General features: G+C 29.6%; 1 protein-coding gene across 3 annotated transcripts; it reads left to right on the top strand.

Annotated features, from left to right (window-relative positions):
• Positions 1–280: 280 nt before the first annotated feature.
• LOC18099501 (probable dolichyl pyrophosphate Man9GlcNAc2 alpha-1,3-glucosyltransferase) lies at positions 281–5,839 on the top strand. Of its 3 annotated transcripts, XM_006383401.3 has the most exons (6): positions 281–930; positions 1,028–1,214; positions 1,314–1,421; positions 3,920–4,081; positions 4,867–5,119; positions 5,206–5,839. In XM_006383401.3, exons 1-6 carry the CDS (start codon positions 518–520, stop codon positions 5,652–5,654), a joined length of 1,572 nt encoding a protein of 523 aa, XP_006383463.1. In that variant the 5' UTR covers positions 281–517; the 3' UTR covers positions 5,655–5,839. The 3 variants fall into 3 exon arrangements, with proteins under 3 accessions (XP_006383463.1, XP_024444165.1, XP_024444164.1); XM_024588397.2 differs by lacking the exon at positions 3,920–4,081; XM_024588396.2 differs by lacking the exon at positions 1,314–1,421.
• The last annotated feature ends 11,903 nt before the right edge of the window (positions 5,840–17,742 follow it).

The following is a 17,742-nucleotide window of genomic DNA, read 5'->3' on the forward strand; positions in this document are numbered from 1 at the left end:
ATGATGAAAATGATTTTAGATTTATGTTTTTTTTGTGTTAAAACATTTTACTTTCATAATATTTTGATATTTTGTTTAAGTTGAATTACTTTAAATTAATGTTTTATTTAATCTTGACTATTTAGAAATATTTTAAATTTTAAAATTATATTTGTTTTACATTATGTATTGTATAAATTTAAATTATATTTATTGAATTATATATATATATATATATATATATATATATATATATATATATATATATATATATATATATATCATTGGCTACAAAAACAAAACCAATACATCAAACAGCCTTGAACAGAAAAGGAAAAAAATATTCTTGTTTCCACCTTCTCGTACCCTGAGGCATCAGCAGCCATAATTCCTCCAGCCTCCAAAGTCCAACCCCCTCTGCTCCTTACCCATCATGACTACTGATTCACTGAAACCCATTGTCGAAAAGTCCAGAATTTCACTCACCAGAACTCATTAGCAACCCCCAAACACATCGCCTGATTTCCATCCTAAGAAAATGGAAAAGAAACAGAGAAAGAAAGTTAAAAACCCCATGTCAGAAACTGAAAGCAACGATCTTGATGACATCTCCTGCTTGTTTTTTCAAAAAGGAATAATGGGTTTATTTCTTTTAATCAGTATCTTCAGTCTCCTCCTCAGAGTTGCAGTTTCTCTCCATTCATATTCAGGTGCAGGCACTCCACCAAAATTTGGTGACTTTGAAGCTCAACGTCATTGGATGGAGATTACAACTAATTTACCAATTAAAGATTGGTACTTTAACACTACCAACAATGATTTAAGTTATTGGGGTCTTGATTACCCTCCATTAACCGCTTACCAGAGTTACTTTCATGGTCTTTTTCTCAAGCATTTTGATCCAAACTCAGTCTCGTTGTTTACTTCTCGTGGTTATGAGACACATTTTGGGTAAGAATCGTAACCCATTTGTCAATTTGTGTTCTTTTTATATTTTGTTGAGTTTCTATTTGTATTGGGTTTTGAGTGTTTTGTGTTTTGTTTGCAGGAAGTTGCTAATGAGGTGGACAGTTTTATCATCTGATTTATTGATATTTTTCCCTGCTGTTCTGTATTTTGTTCTTGTGTATTACGGGGGTAACCGGTCCGGTGGAAATAAGAGTGATGTAGCATGGCATATTGCTGTTATTTTAATCAATCCTTGCTTGATCTTAACTGATCATGGCCATTTTCAGGTTTGAAAACAATTTGCGTTTGCTTGTCTTTTGTTTATGATTGTGTTGAATTGTGAAGCATATGTGATTGTCCTTATATTTTATATGGTTTACTTTCAGTATAATTGCATCAGTTTGGGCCTTACATTAGGTGCTGTTGCTGCTGTGCTCTCGCAGAAAGATCTTTTAGCTTGTGTTCTGTTCTGTCTCTCTCTTAACCATAAACAGGTGCTTGTCCCTTTTTTCAGCATTATATGACTTGTTTATTAATTTAAAAGGGCCTTCTGTTAGTGCTTGACTAGTTTGGAGACAGGTGATACATGTTCATTATACCATATGTTCAAGTGTGCTCAACAAAGTTAATTGGAAATGGTGACATTATATACACATATTTTCCTTAAAGAATAAAAAGGGCAGCTAACCTTATCAAGTCAAATTAGGCTGGATGAGAGCTGAGAGCTGTGATAACGTGTTTAGCCAGAAATGTGCTTAAAGGAGCTCTTCGGAGAGTGTATGTGTGTCTTTGTTGAAAAAACTGACTGCAACATGCACGTTTATCGGTCTTAGCAGGAAATTAGCTGAAGGAGCTCTTTTGAGGGAGTGCTGGAAACTATATCATAAATTTTACTGTACAAGTTTTCCATCCATAGCTATAAGGACCTTGCACTTTTTTGGAGAAGTAATTCCCTTATCATGTTTCATATACAGAGTGAATATTTTGCATCGCCATTGTCTGACCAAATTGATTAAAGGCTGGAAGAATAATAACCTAGCAATGATGACTACTCTAGCATGACTGCTTAAGTGTGACCAGGTTCGATAGGGGAATCTGATTAGGAATGTGTAATGACTAGTGAGTGGATGCTCAGTGAAGTCTTATTTCCTGGTTCAGAGTTTGAACGCAAATTTATTATCTAATTATGAGAATAGTGGTTACTGCTTACCAAACAGTGTGATTACATGATTGAGAGGGTTGCTGATTGTTATATCTATTGGACAATTGTAGGTGTTGGTGTGGCTGGTTTTCTGAAGGTTTGTTATTTTTATAATGAAGTCACATCTAGTTTTGTACTCATAATGTATTGATGCTCTGTAACTTTGATTGGAGGGGTTTTAGCCAGTGTCTGTATATTCTGATCAATATATATAAAAGACCTGATTCAGATATCCTTACTGCTGGATCGCCAAGAAGCAGAGTGACATAAGACAATGAATGGATATCTTTTGACTCCAGTTGTCTATCTGGACTTCCTTAATCTTTATTTTGCTTTGGAATATGTAAATGTGTGAACTGCTCATGTTGGGAATATACAGTAAATAAGTATACAATATCAATTTTTTATAATAGACCGATCAACCATCCTGATGCCATTTTGAACAACTCATATTTGAGTTCATGTCATCATTGACACTGACTGCCTTTCTGTTTATTGCATTTTGTACCTTAAAAGGTAGATTGCTAACTACTCCTGCTGTTTATGATGTGCAACTTGCTTGAATACACTGGAGGATTTCGTTACAGAAATTGCCAGACTTCTGGTGCCAGCCCTATTATTATCAGTCTTTCATTAATCATGTGAAAAGCTGTTAGGTAGACTTAGTGCCAGTTTGGTAGTGTGGTGCCAGCCCTATTATTATCAGTCTTTCGTTAATCATGTGAAAAGCTGTTTGGTAGACTTAGGGACCGTTTGGTAATGCGTTCGGAAAGCGCTTTCGAAAAAATTTGAATTTTTTTTTTTTGCTTTGAATTAATATGTATTTGATATTTTCGAATCGTTTTGATGTGCTGATTTCAAAAATGATTTTTAAAAAATAAAAAAAACATTATTGGCATACTTTTCTAAGTGAAAGCACTTTGAAAAGCAATCACAACTACACTCCCAAACACGCACTTAGTGCCTGTTTGGTAGTGCGGTTCCCTGCACTACCAAACGGTGCCTTAGTATATGAACTTACTCATAGATTAAGCACACACGGGTGAATTCAAACGTCACCACATAAGTTCCATTTTTTAACATTGTCACATCAGTGTTGGCCTAGTCTATGGATGATTTGGTAGGCTAAGTCTATCTGACAATCTCTCCAATTATGCACACCAACTTTTCATTGAACCGAAAGTCATGTTGACTCTTATCATTTCATATATGTTTCCTTTCCCTTTCCAATTTTTTGTATGTTTATAAAGATTTATAGTTTTCATGCTTCTCAATCTGGGATATGGACTGTCCATGTTTTATGGAGAAATAACCACATGACATTCTTTTCCATAAACTAGATGAAAATATATTCAAATACCAGTAATATTTACTAAAAGTTTGTAACACTTCTGCAAAAAAGTGAGAAACACGGAGCAGAAAAAATATTGTTTGTTTTTCTCTGTTTTGATGTAGAGACTGATGGGACCTTGAAAATTCTTATAGTTTCCATGCATGCATATTTACAGAGCAGTATTGTATGTTTATAGTGGATCTAGTCCATTAACCATTGTTTTCCTCCACTGAATTGCACTTTCTGCTTGTTGTGTGCATACAAGCCATATTGAGGAGAGAAACAGACAATTTCTGCACAATGAAAAACAAGAAAGTACAAATAATGAATACCTTATATATCCTTGCCGAACAAATTAAATAAAAACTCCTATTGTTATTTTTACTTATCAAGACTTGTTATAAGGTTGATGTTAATTATAAATTCTAAGGTGATGTTTTTTCTGTGTTTTCTTCCAGATGAGTGCGTATTATGCACCAGCGTTTTTCAGCCATCTGTTTGGTAGCTGCTTAAGGCGTAAGAATCCCCCGCTAGAGGTTTTAAAATTGGGCTTGACTGTCTTAGGAACATTTGCTATTGTTTGGTGGCCCTTCCTTCATTCAAGAGATGCCTTTTCTGTGGTATGAATAAGTGCTAATATATTAGAAAAACACAGTTGGTCCTTGTCTTTATTTCCATTGTTTAACACATGTAATTCATTCCATTTCTTTACCTGAGCAATTCACACTTGTTTTTATTTGCATTTGTTAACACATGTAATTCATTCCATTTCTTTACCTTAGCAGTTTGTGCATAATGGCAATTCACACGTGCTATTTCCATATGTTGAACACATGGCCGCCTCTTGTTCCAGTTTGTATTTTAGTGTTTAGCACATGGTCGCTGAAGCTGTGCTCCTTAATGGCACTTCTTCAATTGATCTTTGCTCTTGCTATTTGACTGTCCAGACAAACTGATACTTGACTAGCTCTATGATTGGCAGATGTTCCAGTTTTAGTTTTCTGTTGTGGTATTATATATATATATATATATTTTGTAAGATGCATTTTAGGCAAAGCACAGGCTGTGGCACAATTTCTAGATCTTTTTTTTTTTCCTTCTGTGCATGGTGGCAAATATAAAGAATGACTTCTTTGTCTTTTCTATAGAATGTCTTGCAACCTGTTACATTCTTGTTGGCAAGAATTGAAAGAATTACATGCATGATTTCATTGGTAATTAAAATTGATTGGGCTGCTTGATTAAATTTTCAGTGTAGTTGCCTGCATATGTTTATGTATTTGTATACATGAGAACATTGATTAGACTATTAGAACGAACCAACATGCTTGAAGGTCTTCATTCCTCTCTAAAGTTGATTTGTTATACTCAAGCGATATTTACCCCAACTTGGTGCTTGCTACAGGTTCTTTCACGGCTTGCTCCTTTTGAGAGAGGTATATATGAAGATTATGTGGCTAACTTTTGGTGCTGCACCTCAGTTTTAATTAAGTGGAAGAGATTATTTACAACAAATTCTCTGAGGTTTCTCAGCTTAGTCGCTACTATATTGACATTTCTGCCTTCAATGATTCAACAAATATGGTCTCCCAGCAGCAAAGGTTTTCTTTATGGGTTGCTGAATAGTTCTTTGGCCTTCTACTTATTTTCATTCCAAGGTGTGCAGAACTTTCTCAAATATTATATATTTTTATATAATCTCATGTGTAGCAAGTATTTGAATCACTGATCATTAAATCTGCAGTTCATGAGAAGTCCATTCTGCTGCCGCTTCTGCCTGCAACCTTGTTGGCTATGGAATTGCCTGGTGTACTCTCTATGTTATTAATGCATTCTGCATTGCTCTCTATGTTTCCTCTTCTGTGTCGTGACAAAATGGCTGTGCCTTATATGGCTCTTTACATGCTTTCCATCCTTCTTTATCTTGCACCTTGTGGAAAACAGCATATTAAAAGGCATCTTTCTAGGTCTATGATCACATTCTCAATTGTGATTTCATACCTGTGCTCCCTTGTTCTTCATATTATATACTTAACCATTCGCCCCCCTGAGAAGTATCCTTTCCTTTTTGAAGCAATGATCATGAATTTCTGCTTCTCTCATTTCTTAGCCTTTACTGTTTATACCAACGCAAAGCAATGGATGTTGTCAAGACAATCTACATCAAGGGATAAAGAAAAGAAACTTAATTGATTTTTGTGTTTTTTACTTCAGGTTTCTAGTATTAGCATTTAGGATTTTGTTGTGCTGGTGGGGAGCATAGATATGGAGGTGGCAAGGGCATATGTAAGCAATTTGCCGGCTGGCAAACTGTTGTATTGGATCATATCTCAATTGAATTATGCAGCTCTAGTCTCACATTTATCATTTTGTTCCAAGTTTATTTGCATTAGTGGTAGGGATTAATGACTTTTGGAAATTTGCTTTATATTTTCAATGATGGTTGCTGGGTCTTCATTAGATTCGTCAGTGCTGTTTCTTTTTAAACTCGTAGAATGATGCAACATGAGCAGATCCCATCACCAACACGTACTCAGGCAAGAAGTGCACAACCACCACATGTATAGGCCACGGCAAAGGTGACTCCTATCTCTCGTACCGTCGGTGTAAATTACATCCGGCAATGTGTGTGTGTACTAGACTGGTTGCTCTACAAGCTTGACATGTAGAGCAACGGTCTCTACGTGCGCAGGTTGCAGTTTTGAACTTGCACCTTGCCTTGAGCAAGGTAATTAGGGGAGTCCTTGGAACTTTGAAGAGACTAGATAGAGTAGAAGTTAATTTTGAATGAAAAAAGAAAGAAAGCTTTGGTATTATAGATACATTTCCTAATATTATAAAATTTCTTAACTGATAAATGGAAAGATGATGTATGCATTTAATATAAGGAATTAAAAAATATTTAATTGATGAATAAAAAAATCGTGAATGCTAATTAAATATTAAAGTGAGAAGTTAATTGTTTTAGTAAGAAGTAAATGATAGAAGGAAATTCAAATATTTTATCTCGGTGGTTCTTTTTATTTTATTCATTATTTATTTATTTATTTATTCTAGAGATTTGTTATAGTAGCTAAGTACATGTGATATATATATATATATATATATATATATATATATATATATATATATATATATATAATACAAATGCAATTGTTCTATCTTAAATCTTATCAAGAAAAAATTTAAAGTTAAATTACAATAATCTCATGTAGTTATTATAAGATTATAGAAACCTTCCAAAAAATTATTACTATTTAAATAATAGATCAACTAAATAATTTCTTAAAAATAAGAAAGAGAATATTTATTAAAAATTAAATTAAATACAAAACTAAAAAAATAATCCAAACCTACTTAACCTAGAAGGAAAAGCTTATGCATGCCTAGTTTTATGTTTTTTTTTTAAATGGTAGCATGCATGCACAAATTACATGTTTTCTCCTAGTAAAATTTTGGCCCTTTTGGTTACTAAAAAAAAATAAGGTTTGGGTTTTGGGATCTAAAAAAATCTATTTTCAACTTATTTTTACTTAAAATAATTCAAAAACATCTTATGAACTTTAATAAGCTAAATTTCAACCTAAAAATACCTTTTAATCACTCAAAAAAAAAAAAAAAAAAAAAAAACCCAACCTAATAAAAACATTTCCGAGCTTCAATCTAAATTATGAGGGCAAAAATATTTTCTTTGAACTTTATCTCCATGATGAATTCATTGATAGTTCAATTTTTTTTATGGCTAGAATGTGATTAGATAGATCCCTTCTCTCCTTTTATTTTGTTTTTGATTACTTTCTCTCTTATCTCTCCACATTCAAAACCAAAACTTAATAAAAATAAAGTTAAGAATCAAAACATTAAAAACTAAAAGAATAGGGATCAATATGAAAAATTAAAAATTGAGGGACCAAATTGAAGTTTGTTTTCTATTTTTGATAACTTTCTCTCTTTATCTTTCAATATTTAAAACCAAAACTTGATAAAAATAAAGTTAAGAATCAAAACATAAAAAACTAAAAGAATAGGGATTAATATGAAAAATTAAAAATTGAGAGATCAAATTGAAGTTTGTTTTCTATTTTTGATAACTTTCTCTCTTATCTCTCAATATTCAAAACCAAAACTTGATAAAAATAAAGTTAAGAATCAAAATATAAAAAACTAAAAGAATAGGGATCAATATGAAAAATTAAAAATTCAGGGACCAAATTGAAGTTTGTTTTCTATTTTTGAACAATGCTATTAAATAAAGGCCCTGCTGTTTGTTTATGTTAATTTTGGTCATTGTTCATTCAATTTTTTTTTTTTTTACAATAACCTAAAATTCTATTTTATAAAACCAAATTTTCTTTTAAGGTTAGAATATTCTTTGACATCTTGCATCGTAGGAGAGCATGCAAGCCGAAACAAATCTCAAAACATAAAATCATACAAACATAACTTTTGGGGAACAAATAAAATTCAATAACTAAAACGGAAAGAATGAAAAACTTGAGGGACCTAGAATAAAAAATGACACAGTAAATAGCTGCAATGTTCTGCTGATCTCCTTCAGTTTATTAGTAAATTTTAAGAGGAAAACACCTCGTGTACCCTGAATTCTTGCAACTAATGCAGAAGATTTCTTGCTATGATTAAGGAATATCTTACTTATTCCCTCGTCTACAATAATGCTAATACAGACAATGCTCTGTCTCCTGAAGAAAGATGGCTTAGGTTAAATTCTCTCCTTTGTAACCAAGAAAATTCATATAGCATGAGACAATGTTTCAGGATTAATGATCTACCTAATGAAAAGAATCCCTTCAATGAAAAGCAACTATCAAAATGGCAACAATATTGGGAGTCGAGGATCAAAACATTGAGCTCGGGCCTGAACTTGTACATTGATGATTTCCCAGTTATGAAGTGTGAAAGTGAAGTGTTTGGTGAATTGTGGAGGCTTGTCATGAGATTGTGTTCATCAGAAAAGATAGAATAAACGGAGAAGGAAAGTTAACTTATGGTACCATAAGATTTAGACACGAATATTATTGTGTTCATCAGAAAAGATAGAATAAAAGGAGAAGGAAAGTTAACTTATGGTACCATAAGATTTAGACACGAATATTAGGGATAATGTATAGAATGCTAAGTAAAGAATAAAATTCACGGGCTCAGTTGTGAGGACAGACATTGATGTCCTGAATATTGCATTATCCTGAGAAAGAGACTTCTCATATTTTGATTGATTTCCCAGGTTCGTCAGCGACAATTTTTTGACGTTCATTATGGGCAAGACTTGAAAATGTTCTGCAGTCACTACAGCATAGCTAATCAGTATTCATTCTAGTCAATTGGGCTAGGCTTGATGTGAAAAAACATGGAGTTTTTCCGTACCCAGAAGTATGAATTGTACCCGAGTTGTTCTTTTAGAGAGTGTATCAATCAAATCTCATGTTAGTGGCCGTCTTTAAGACCCATATCAGGCAAAAACCTGCCCTTCACTTTATCAAGTGCTCAATCAAATTGGGTCAATCTACTTTTCAGGCTGGGTAGTGATTCGAAAGTAGGGTTTTGCAAAAATTATGAGGTTTCTATGCTAGTTCTTGGCAATGACAAGTTGAATAAAAGATTTTATGCTATTATCACCAACCCCAGTTCAGCACATGTGAGATTAAAGTTTGCTGTGGGTCTCGTAAATAGACTCATGTTTCATCAAAAACCATAAATCTTTGCTTATCAATGCCAACCACAAGAACCAACGAATCTAAGATCTGATAAATTATTCAATGCAAATTGTTAGTATGTTTCTTTTTTCTTCTGTAATTTTTCACAATCACACAAGACATATTGCAGAATCCATTAATGAAAGTGAGAATAATTATGTATACATCAAGATCACTCAATAATTTGTGTTGAAAAATCTATATTTCAAATCCTAATTAGAAAGGTTGTCGGAAACCTTTTTTTCGTCAATATTACACAATACATCTAAAAAAAAACATTAATTAATTCACTATTGGTTATTGTGTTTAGTCTCACAATTCACTAAAAACGACATTGTTTAACAAGTGTTTTTTTTTTTTAATTTATTATTGCTGTATTTCTTCTTCTAATTTCAGTGATGTTTGTGATACTTTATTTATTGATATTTTCTTATGTTTACATGTTCTTGAGAACTTAAGGTTTTTGATAAAATCTCAAAATTGAATTACAAGTCAATTCGATGCAATAGAGTTTAAATTTGTAGTATGAAAAGTAATTAAAACAAAAAGGTCCACCATAGAAAAAAAAAAAAGGTAGTGCGGCTTTTCTCAAATTCACACAAAATAATTCATTTCGTAAAAAAAATCTATGTTCTATCATTTCGGTCCTTTTAGTTTTATGATTTTACATTTAGATCCCAAACTTCATTTTATTTATATTTCAATTCTTTAGTTTGATAGAAGAGAGGGAAAGTCATCAAAAAAGGAGTAGTTGGGTGGCCAAATTACAACAATAAAAAAAAATTTGAACTTGCCATCTTGATATCAATAGGTTTCACTCGATAAAAGAAGTATCATTGAAATGAGTTTATTGAGGTTTTTATAGTATTTATTAAGTATTTTCAGGTGAAAAAAAAATTCAAAATGGATTTTTAAAGTCCTAGAACTTGGACCCTAACTTTATAGTCACCTCCAATAGTCATAATCTTTACTATTAGATCATTCGTCGTCTACCACAACAAACAACAACAAACAATGCATTGTCCATTTGAAAAAAAAAGATGAATGACACATCCACCTTATTAAACAAGAAAAGAGAAAAGAAGGTTCATGTGCACCGAAACTTCTTTATATGGGATCAAGCATGTTGGCTTATCCAAACCTAATCACCTGACCTATTTTCATACAACCCTATAGTTTTTTTTAAAAAATAATTTTAATTTAAATTCATTATAAATAAAATAATTAAAGTTATATTTAAAATATTATTCCATTAAACACCATTCAATTTTCCTTTTTTTCAAATAATATTATAGTAATTCTTTGATAATATTAACAATCATTTCATTAGGTATTAGATATGATCCTAATATGCAAAAATCTTTTAAAACATTTTTCATGAATATTCAATAAAAATAAAATTTATATTTTGTTATTATTAATTCTTTACATGCTTTTCTCAAATTAATTATTTGTTTCTTCAATTGCATATAAAATATCAAGATATGATTTTTTTAATTGAAACTTGCTTTTCATTTCATGATAAGTTTTTTATTTAAAAAATAATGCTTATGATGAAAAACAAATTTTCATAAAAAAATGAATTAATAAGAAAATGTGATGTTTGTTATATTTTATTTATTGATATTTTCTTCTATTTGCTTGTTCTTGAGATTTAATGTTTTTGATAAAATATCAAAATTGAATTAGAGGCTAGTTTAGTAAAATAGATTTTAAACTTTGTATTATAATAAATAATTAAAATAAAAAGATCAAAATAAAAAAGGAGTTTTTCTCAAATTCACGAGAAAAAAATTCATTTTTTGTCGAAAAATTATATATATTTTTTACTCATTTTAGTTTTAGAATTATATGTTTATGTCCTAAACTTCATTTTATTTATGTTTAAGTCTCTGAGTTTGAAAGAGAAAAGAAAATCATGGGAAAAAAAGTGAGGAAAAAGAAAGTGGTTGATTTGCTACATTCCAATAATAAGAAAAACAATTTTAGTATTAAGAGGTTCTACTTGATGAAATAAGTATCATTGAAATGTTTTGAAACTCTTATTTTATGAAAACATAGATCAGGACTTAGGAATTTTTTTTATTTAACTTAATTTTGGGTTTTTTCACCAATTAAAGAGTATTTTGATGTTATAAATGAGTTTATTGAAGTTTTTAAGGTGTTTCTTGAATATTTATAGGCGAAGAACATGTTAAAAATAGGTTTTTAAGATCTAAAAACTCAAACTCTAACTTTCTAACCATTAATGACCCATCGTTCTACCATTATAAATGACAAGTTATCTACTTTGCTAAAAACAAAAGTTGAAGCAAGTGTTGTCCATTTTATTAAACAAAAACAAATGAGGGGGTGGACTTCTTTGTATTGGTTCTAGCCCATATACCCTCTTTTCATACAAGTATATAGTCTTTTTTTTTAATTTTAATTAAAATTCATTGTAAATAAAATAACTAAAATTATATTTAGAATATTATTCCATTAAATACAATTTATTTGTTTTTCAAATAAGATTATAGCATTTTTTTTATAATATCAACAATTATTTTGTTAATTATTATATATGAAACTAATATGTAAAAAAAATTAATTTTTTCTTGAATATTCAATGAAAATAAAATTTATATTGTTTATTAATTTTTTAAAATAATTTTCTCAGACTAATTATTATCTTATTTCTTAAATTGCATACAAAATATCAAGACATGAATTTTTTTTGTAATTTTAAACTTTCTTTGCATATCATGATAAATTTCTTATTTGAAAAATAATGCTTCTAATAAAAAGAAAATATTTTCATTAAAAAAAGAAATGCATTAACAAGATAATATAGTTTAGATTGAAGAGGTATATTTCTTCCTACTTATTTTAAATTATTAAAGATTTTATAAAAAAAACATATTTTAATATGATGCTAATAAACAAATATTTTGGTAAAATAATGCATGAATAAAAAAAATAACTTGTACCATTTCGTACAAATACCTATTTTAATTATAATAAAATAAAAGTAGATTTTGAAAAATATCCATGACATTCCGCAGGTAAATAACCAATACTAACTATTCATATATAATTGTAGATATGAATCTGGAAAAAATAGCATGTTAAAACTAGAAAGAAATAAGTTACATTTAAATGCTAAGTTTTTGAATTATATATAATTACTAGAAAAATAGAAAAAAACAACAAAAATACCGATGAAAAATATTCCATTGTTCTTTAGTGACGGAAAATACAACATGAATCTTCCATCAATAATTTAAGATGGTAATATTGGTGACAGAATAAAAAAACATTTTGTTGGCATTTTTGCTGGAGTTAATGACGTTTTAAATCACTGATAAAAATATTGGCAAAAATTCTGTCAGTGATTTTAAGAGAAATTAAAAATTAAAAGTGGCTCTCCACAACCTATTTTCCTTGTGATTTTCAGACCAAAATCCTCTCCTTTTCTCTCTCTAACGTCTCGACAACCACCTCCACAACCTCAACAAATACAGCCACCATAACCTATAACTGATAAAAAAAATTTATTTCACCAAGTAAGCAAACTAACCCGTTTTAACCCATTTATATTTTAAGTTAACTTATTGAAATCTTTTTCTCCCCCTCCACCTTCATTTTCAGCACCTTTGATGTGATGTATCATGTATAATTTACCATTTACCTTGTTGATTTGATTGTATTTCAATTGTAATTTGGATAGTTTCCTACTAGTATTTTTTTTTTGTTCATTTCTACTCTCTTTTTTTTTGTTCGTATATGGAATTCTGTCTATCACATTGTTGTGCACTATTTATATGAATTTGCTACTTAAATTTTTTGACCGTGAAAACTCATAGGTCTATCCATTTAACATTATTCATTGTGAAATTTGTATGTGTTAATTTTTGGAGATACCTTTTGTTTGTGGGTTTATTGTATATGAATTTGCATTATTTATGGTTGTGAGTTTATTATGAGCAAGCAATTATTGGCTTGGGGATCCTAATAAAAAAAAATTCAAATCTTCGATGAAATCATTGACAAAATCAATATTTCATTGGCAATTTTACTGGAATGTTTCTAACCATTCAGGAACTTTTAGTAAAACTTACAGAAAATGTAATAATTCGGTGACAAAATCACCAATAAAATATTTTGTTAGAAAAATAATTAAACAATGATAAAATTTTGACGGAAATAGGTGGTAAAATCTAATTTTTAAATGTGAAAATTCCATTGATAACTTTATCGGTATTAAAAATTATTGATTAAATAAAAAACCCGATGATTTATTTTTCAATAGTAGTATTCTATCACCGTTTTTGTAGGCAATTTTCAATACTAATAAAATCTTCCTTGTATGCTGCTGGAATATTTCATTGATATTTTTTAATTTTTTGATAATGTATCTACGAGCTGGTTTTATGTTTTTTCCTCTCTATAAATGAAATTTATTACCTCAGACAGGAAACCAAAACAATGCATGTACAAGGAGCAAACGCAACACATGCATGGTTTTGCCTTGCCTCGATCAATCCGTTTCATTTTTTGAAACAAAGGAAACAAAACCTACAAGAATTTGCAGAAACAATAAAATGAATGCACTAACATGTTGCAGGTGGGGTTCTTTCATTCAAAAAACTGTCTATACTTTCTCTGATTAAACATAATCTCAACCGTACGAAGCATATATACTTTTGATACAACGTTCGACTTTAACCGAATTTTGTGTTCCTCTGTGTGTGGCATAGTGCCCCCTAGCAAGGGCACTCATGCTCCTTTCTTCCCATGAGAACATGTTCTATGCTTTCGTTTAAAGGTATTTCCTTGGGACCAATGCATATGTTCATGTCCTCCCTCATCTCATCCTTTTTTGACTGACTCGATCAGCAATTCGTTTCCATCCTTTCCCTCTTAAATTATATTTGAAAGGTGGAAGCAATGCGCAGTTTATTCATTGCCAATTATGATTCCCTGAAACCCTTTCCGTTTTTGACGACATTTTCTAATTAATCTTTGTTTTAATTGCAATATTATGATTTCGTACACCTTTTAGAAAAGTTACTTTAGACCCTCATATTTTACTATAATCATGAATAAGTTTTACGCACCGACTCACCAATCCCCGCCATGAGATCTGAGAGATTACGTTTTCTGTTCATGGAACATATCCAAAGATGATTCGATAAATTTTGAATTCTTGAAAGGGATTCTAAGTTCCATTTGGATCATAGTTTTAGCAAGTCCAGATTAAATTTCTAAATTTGGGAGACTTTGTGTTGTTAGCTTTCGGTTGGATTATATGCATGCGTTGATTCTTGATCCACTTGGTTTGCGAGCCAATCGATCTCTTTATGCGTTTTGACAGGAATGTCCAAGAAACTTCGCAGACAATTACTTCCTTTTCTTTTGTTCATGCTATCATTCCCATATTTGCTTTGCATGTGCCATGCATTACAGGAGATATTATTCGATATTTGTGTATAATTCTCTTGGATAATTCTCTATTTCTGTCGTTTGTAGTAAATATATACAAGGATTTCGAGATTTTGACCTGTTGTTTACACTAATTCTCTACGTCACGATTATTGATTTGAGTTTTTCATATGATTAATTTGCATATTAATAGCGACAAACACTCATGCATGGACACATGATTAAGTAACTATTAAATATTTTTTTTTAACGGCCCTCTAATTAAGGTGATAAATTAATCAGGATTGTACCGTGGTTGACTGACAAAGGTGGTCAAAAAACCAAATATGCACAAAGTCAAAGCATCTTCCTTGCTTTTTGAACTAATTGACCACAAACGAAGGTAGCATTTTGTTTACTGTCCTTTGATAGCCGAAATAAAAGGCATGTGAACAGCGCAGATATTTGATTGAAAAAATAAAAAAATAAAAATATTTTTAGAATAATTTTAGAGTGAATATATATATATTTTAAAATAAAAGTTACAAGGGAAATATATATTTAGAGACAATATTTATTACTTTTTATTTTTAAAATATCTTTATAAAAAACTTTCAATTTTAAAATTATCTCATGTAATTATAAAAATAATTTTATCATAGTTTTAAAAACTAACTCGGGGGTTGATCCAGGGTAAAGTCCGGGTCACTGGTTAAGGTCCGGATCGGGTTCACCTGAGTCAGCGTAAGAATAAAAATGGTTATTATTATAATTTAAAACTAGATTCAGGGGTCGACACGGGACACAAGACTCGGGTCATGAGTGGGGTTGACTGTTGAATCAAGTCAATGTAAAGATAAAAATGATTATTATCATAATTTAAAAACTCAACTCAAGGGTTGACCCGGGGTAAGGCCAGGGTCATGTGTTGACCCGAGTTAACATAAAATAAAAGTGATTATTATCAAAGTTTTAAAACTTGATTATTAAGGGTTAATTAATTTGGGGCAAGGTCTGGGTTACGGATCTTGAGGGTTAATATAAAAATAAAAATTATTATTATCATAGTTTTAAAATTTAACTTGAGAGTTGACCAGGACAAATCCCAGTTCACTGGTCAAAAGTCTCAAGACTTGGTATTTATAGTGTTTGATGAAGATACAAAAATTTAATTGGTTGAAATGGACGGCATGATCTCTCTTCATGTTAACAACCTTTCTAGAAATAATTTGTACATATGGATGAAGTCGATTTTTGGAGAGATCTTAAGGATGATAACAATTTTTTATTTTAAAAAATAAAATTAAATACCATGAAGGCGGTAAGGTAAAAAAAATAATAATATACGGCAGGTTGGGCCGGACTATTACAGTTTACTACTAAGTTTGAATAAAGATAGTAATAAATCTCATACAAGGATAAAATACTTAATCCAAAATTTGTATGATTTTTCTATTTGTTTTTTCAAATTAGTATCAATTTTTTTTTCTATGCTATATACCATTATCACTTAATTCTCTTTCCCTTTTCAAATTATTTTCTTCATTTTAAATGTGACTCTATCTTTGTGTTTAGTAAACTTAGTATTTTAAACAAACAATAATTTTTTTAATCTAAATCCATTTATTTTTTTTAAAAATCAAATGAGTTATTTGAATGCACTTAAAATGAATATTGAAAAGGATATATCATTATATTAATAAGATTAATTCTTCTTTTATTATAAAACCTAGGAATAGAATGACTCAAGAAGTATCTATCATTATAATATTGGCTTTTATAATCTAATAACTCTTCGAAAGTTGTAACTTCGATTTGGTTTTTAAGCAAATAAAACATATTAGTATAATAATTGGAATATAAGCAATATTCGAATAGTTAAGTACTATGACTTTTTTTGCTTATTGAAAGAGAAAAAAAAATCCTTTTCCATTAATTTAACCTGGAGCTAGAAGAAAGTGAAGAATTATGTTTTAAAATAAAAAAATATTAGAAAAAAGAAAATATGATTAAATAATAATTATTTATCTATAATTAAATAAAAAAAGCATGAACTTTATATCGAAACATTTAATTCAACACAAATACCTTTTACGGATCTTATTGGTAAATGCTAAATATACCAATTTTTTTTTTATTAAAAAGACTTAATACTCCATATATAGAAATGAATTATTTTTTTTATATGACAACATAAAATATATACCAATAAAAATATGTCAATTCAAGTACTATACCTTTGATCATGAAAGCTACTGGAAACTTAATATAATTCACTAAAACAATTAATTTCATTTTTTTATTATGTGCCTATTTATGCATTAGATAAATCCTTAAATAATATAAAATAATTAACCTTCTTAAATCACCCTCTACTTTATTGAAAATTAATTTTGACTATTAAATTATTTATACCAATAAATTATTAATTTCAGTAAATCACATGTAAGTTAATCATTTTTATAAGGGATCCTTGGTATTTTATCTAAATATAACAATTATTTACATGGATTGTAAGGAAAAATAAAACTCTTTTTATTTTTTCTTTTATGAAAAACAAAAAACGATATGAAACTTTATAATATCATACTAGGAATATTGTTTTAATTTTCATGCCACAATTTTTTAAAGATTTGTTTGTTTTAGTAGTGTGTATATATATATATATAAAACAAACAAATCTTTATATATATATATAAAAGTGCTTTGCATTTTAATATTAATACAGTCTATCAAATATATAGAAAATACTAAAAATATTCTCTAAAAATAATCATACAGGAAAAAATATAATACATGGTTAAATTCGGCGTGGCGTATTACTTAAAACACAATCACTCCAGTAGTAATGAATTTTTTATCACAAGATGTAGATTTGCTTAAGAAAAAACAGAGGTCAATAGAGTACTAAGAAGAGCAAAAAAGTTTATTGCTTGCCTTAAATATAAGGAATTAGATTTACTTGTGAAAACTGTAGTAGATTTAGAACAGGTAGGGAAATGACCAAGTTCAGTATTAATTTGTTTTTACGTTTAAGAAGCATTTTAAAAAGAAATTATCTTTTTTTATAATTTTAGATTATTTTAATGTGCTATATAAAAAATATTTTTAAAATAGAATTCCTTTTTTTGTTTAAATTGATTGGATTTTATTATTAAAATATTCAA

Source organism: Populus trichocarpa, chromosome 17 (genome assembly GCF_000002775.5).
Source record: "Populus trichocarpa isolate Nisqually-1 chromosome 17, P.trichocarpa_v4.1, whole genome shotgun sequence".
Lineage (NCBI taxonomy): Eukaryota > Viridiplantae > Streptophyta > Magnoliopsida > Malpighiales > Salicaceae > Populus > Populus trichocarpa.

Coding starts and splice junctions, on each gene's coding strand:
- LOC18099501 (XM_006383401.3), top strand. CDS start 518: ATGGAAAAGAAACAGAGAAAGAAAGTTAAAAACCCCATGTCAGAAACT. Junction 931..1,027: donor GGTTATGAGACACATTTTGG/GTAAGAATCGTA, acceptor TTTTGTTTGCAG/GAAGTTGCTAATGAGGTGGA. Junction 4,082..4,866: donor CAAGAGATGCCTTTTCTGTG/GTATGAATAAGT, acceptor TGCTTGCTACAG/GTTCTTTCACGGCTTGCTCC.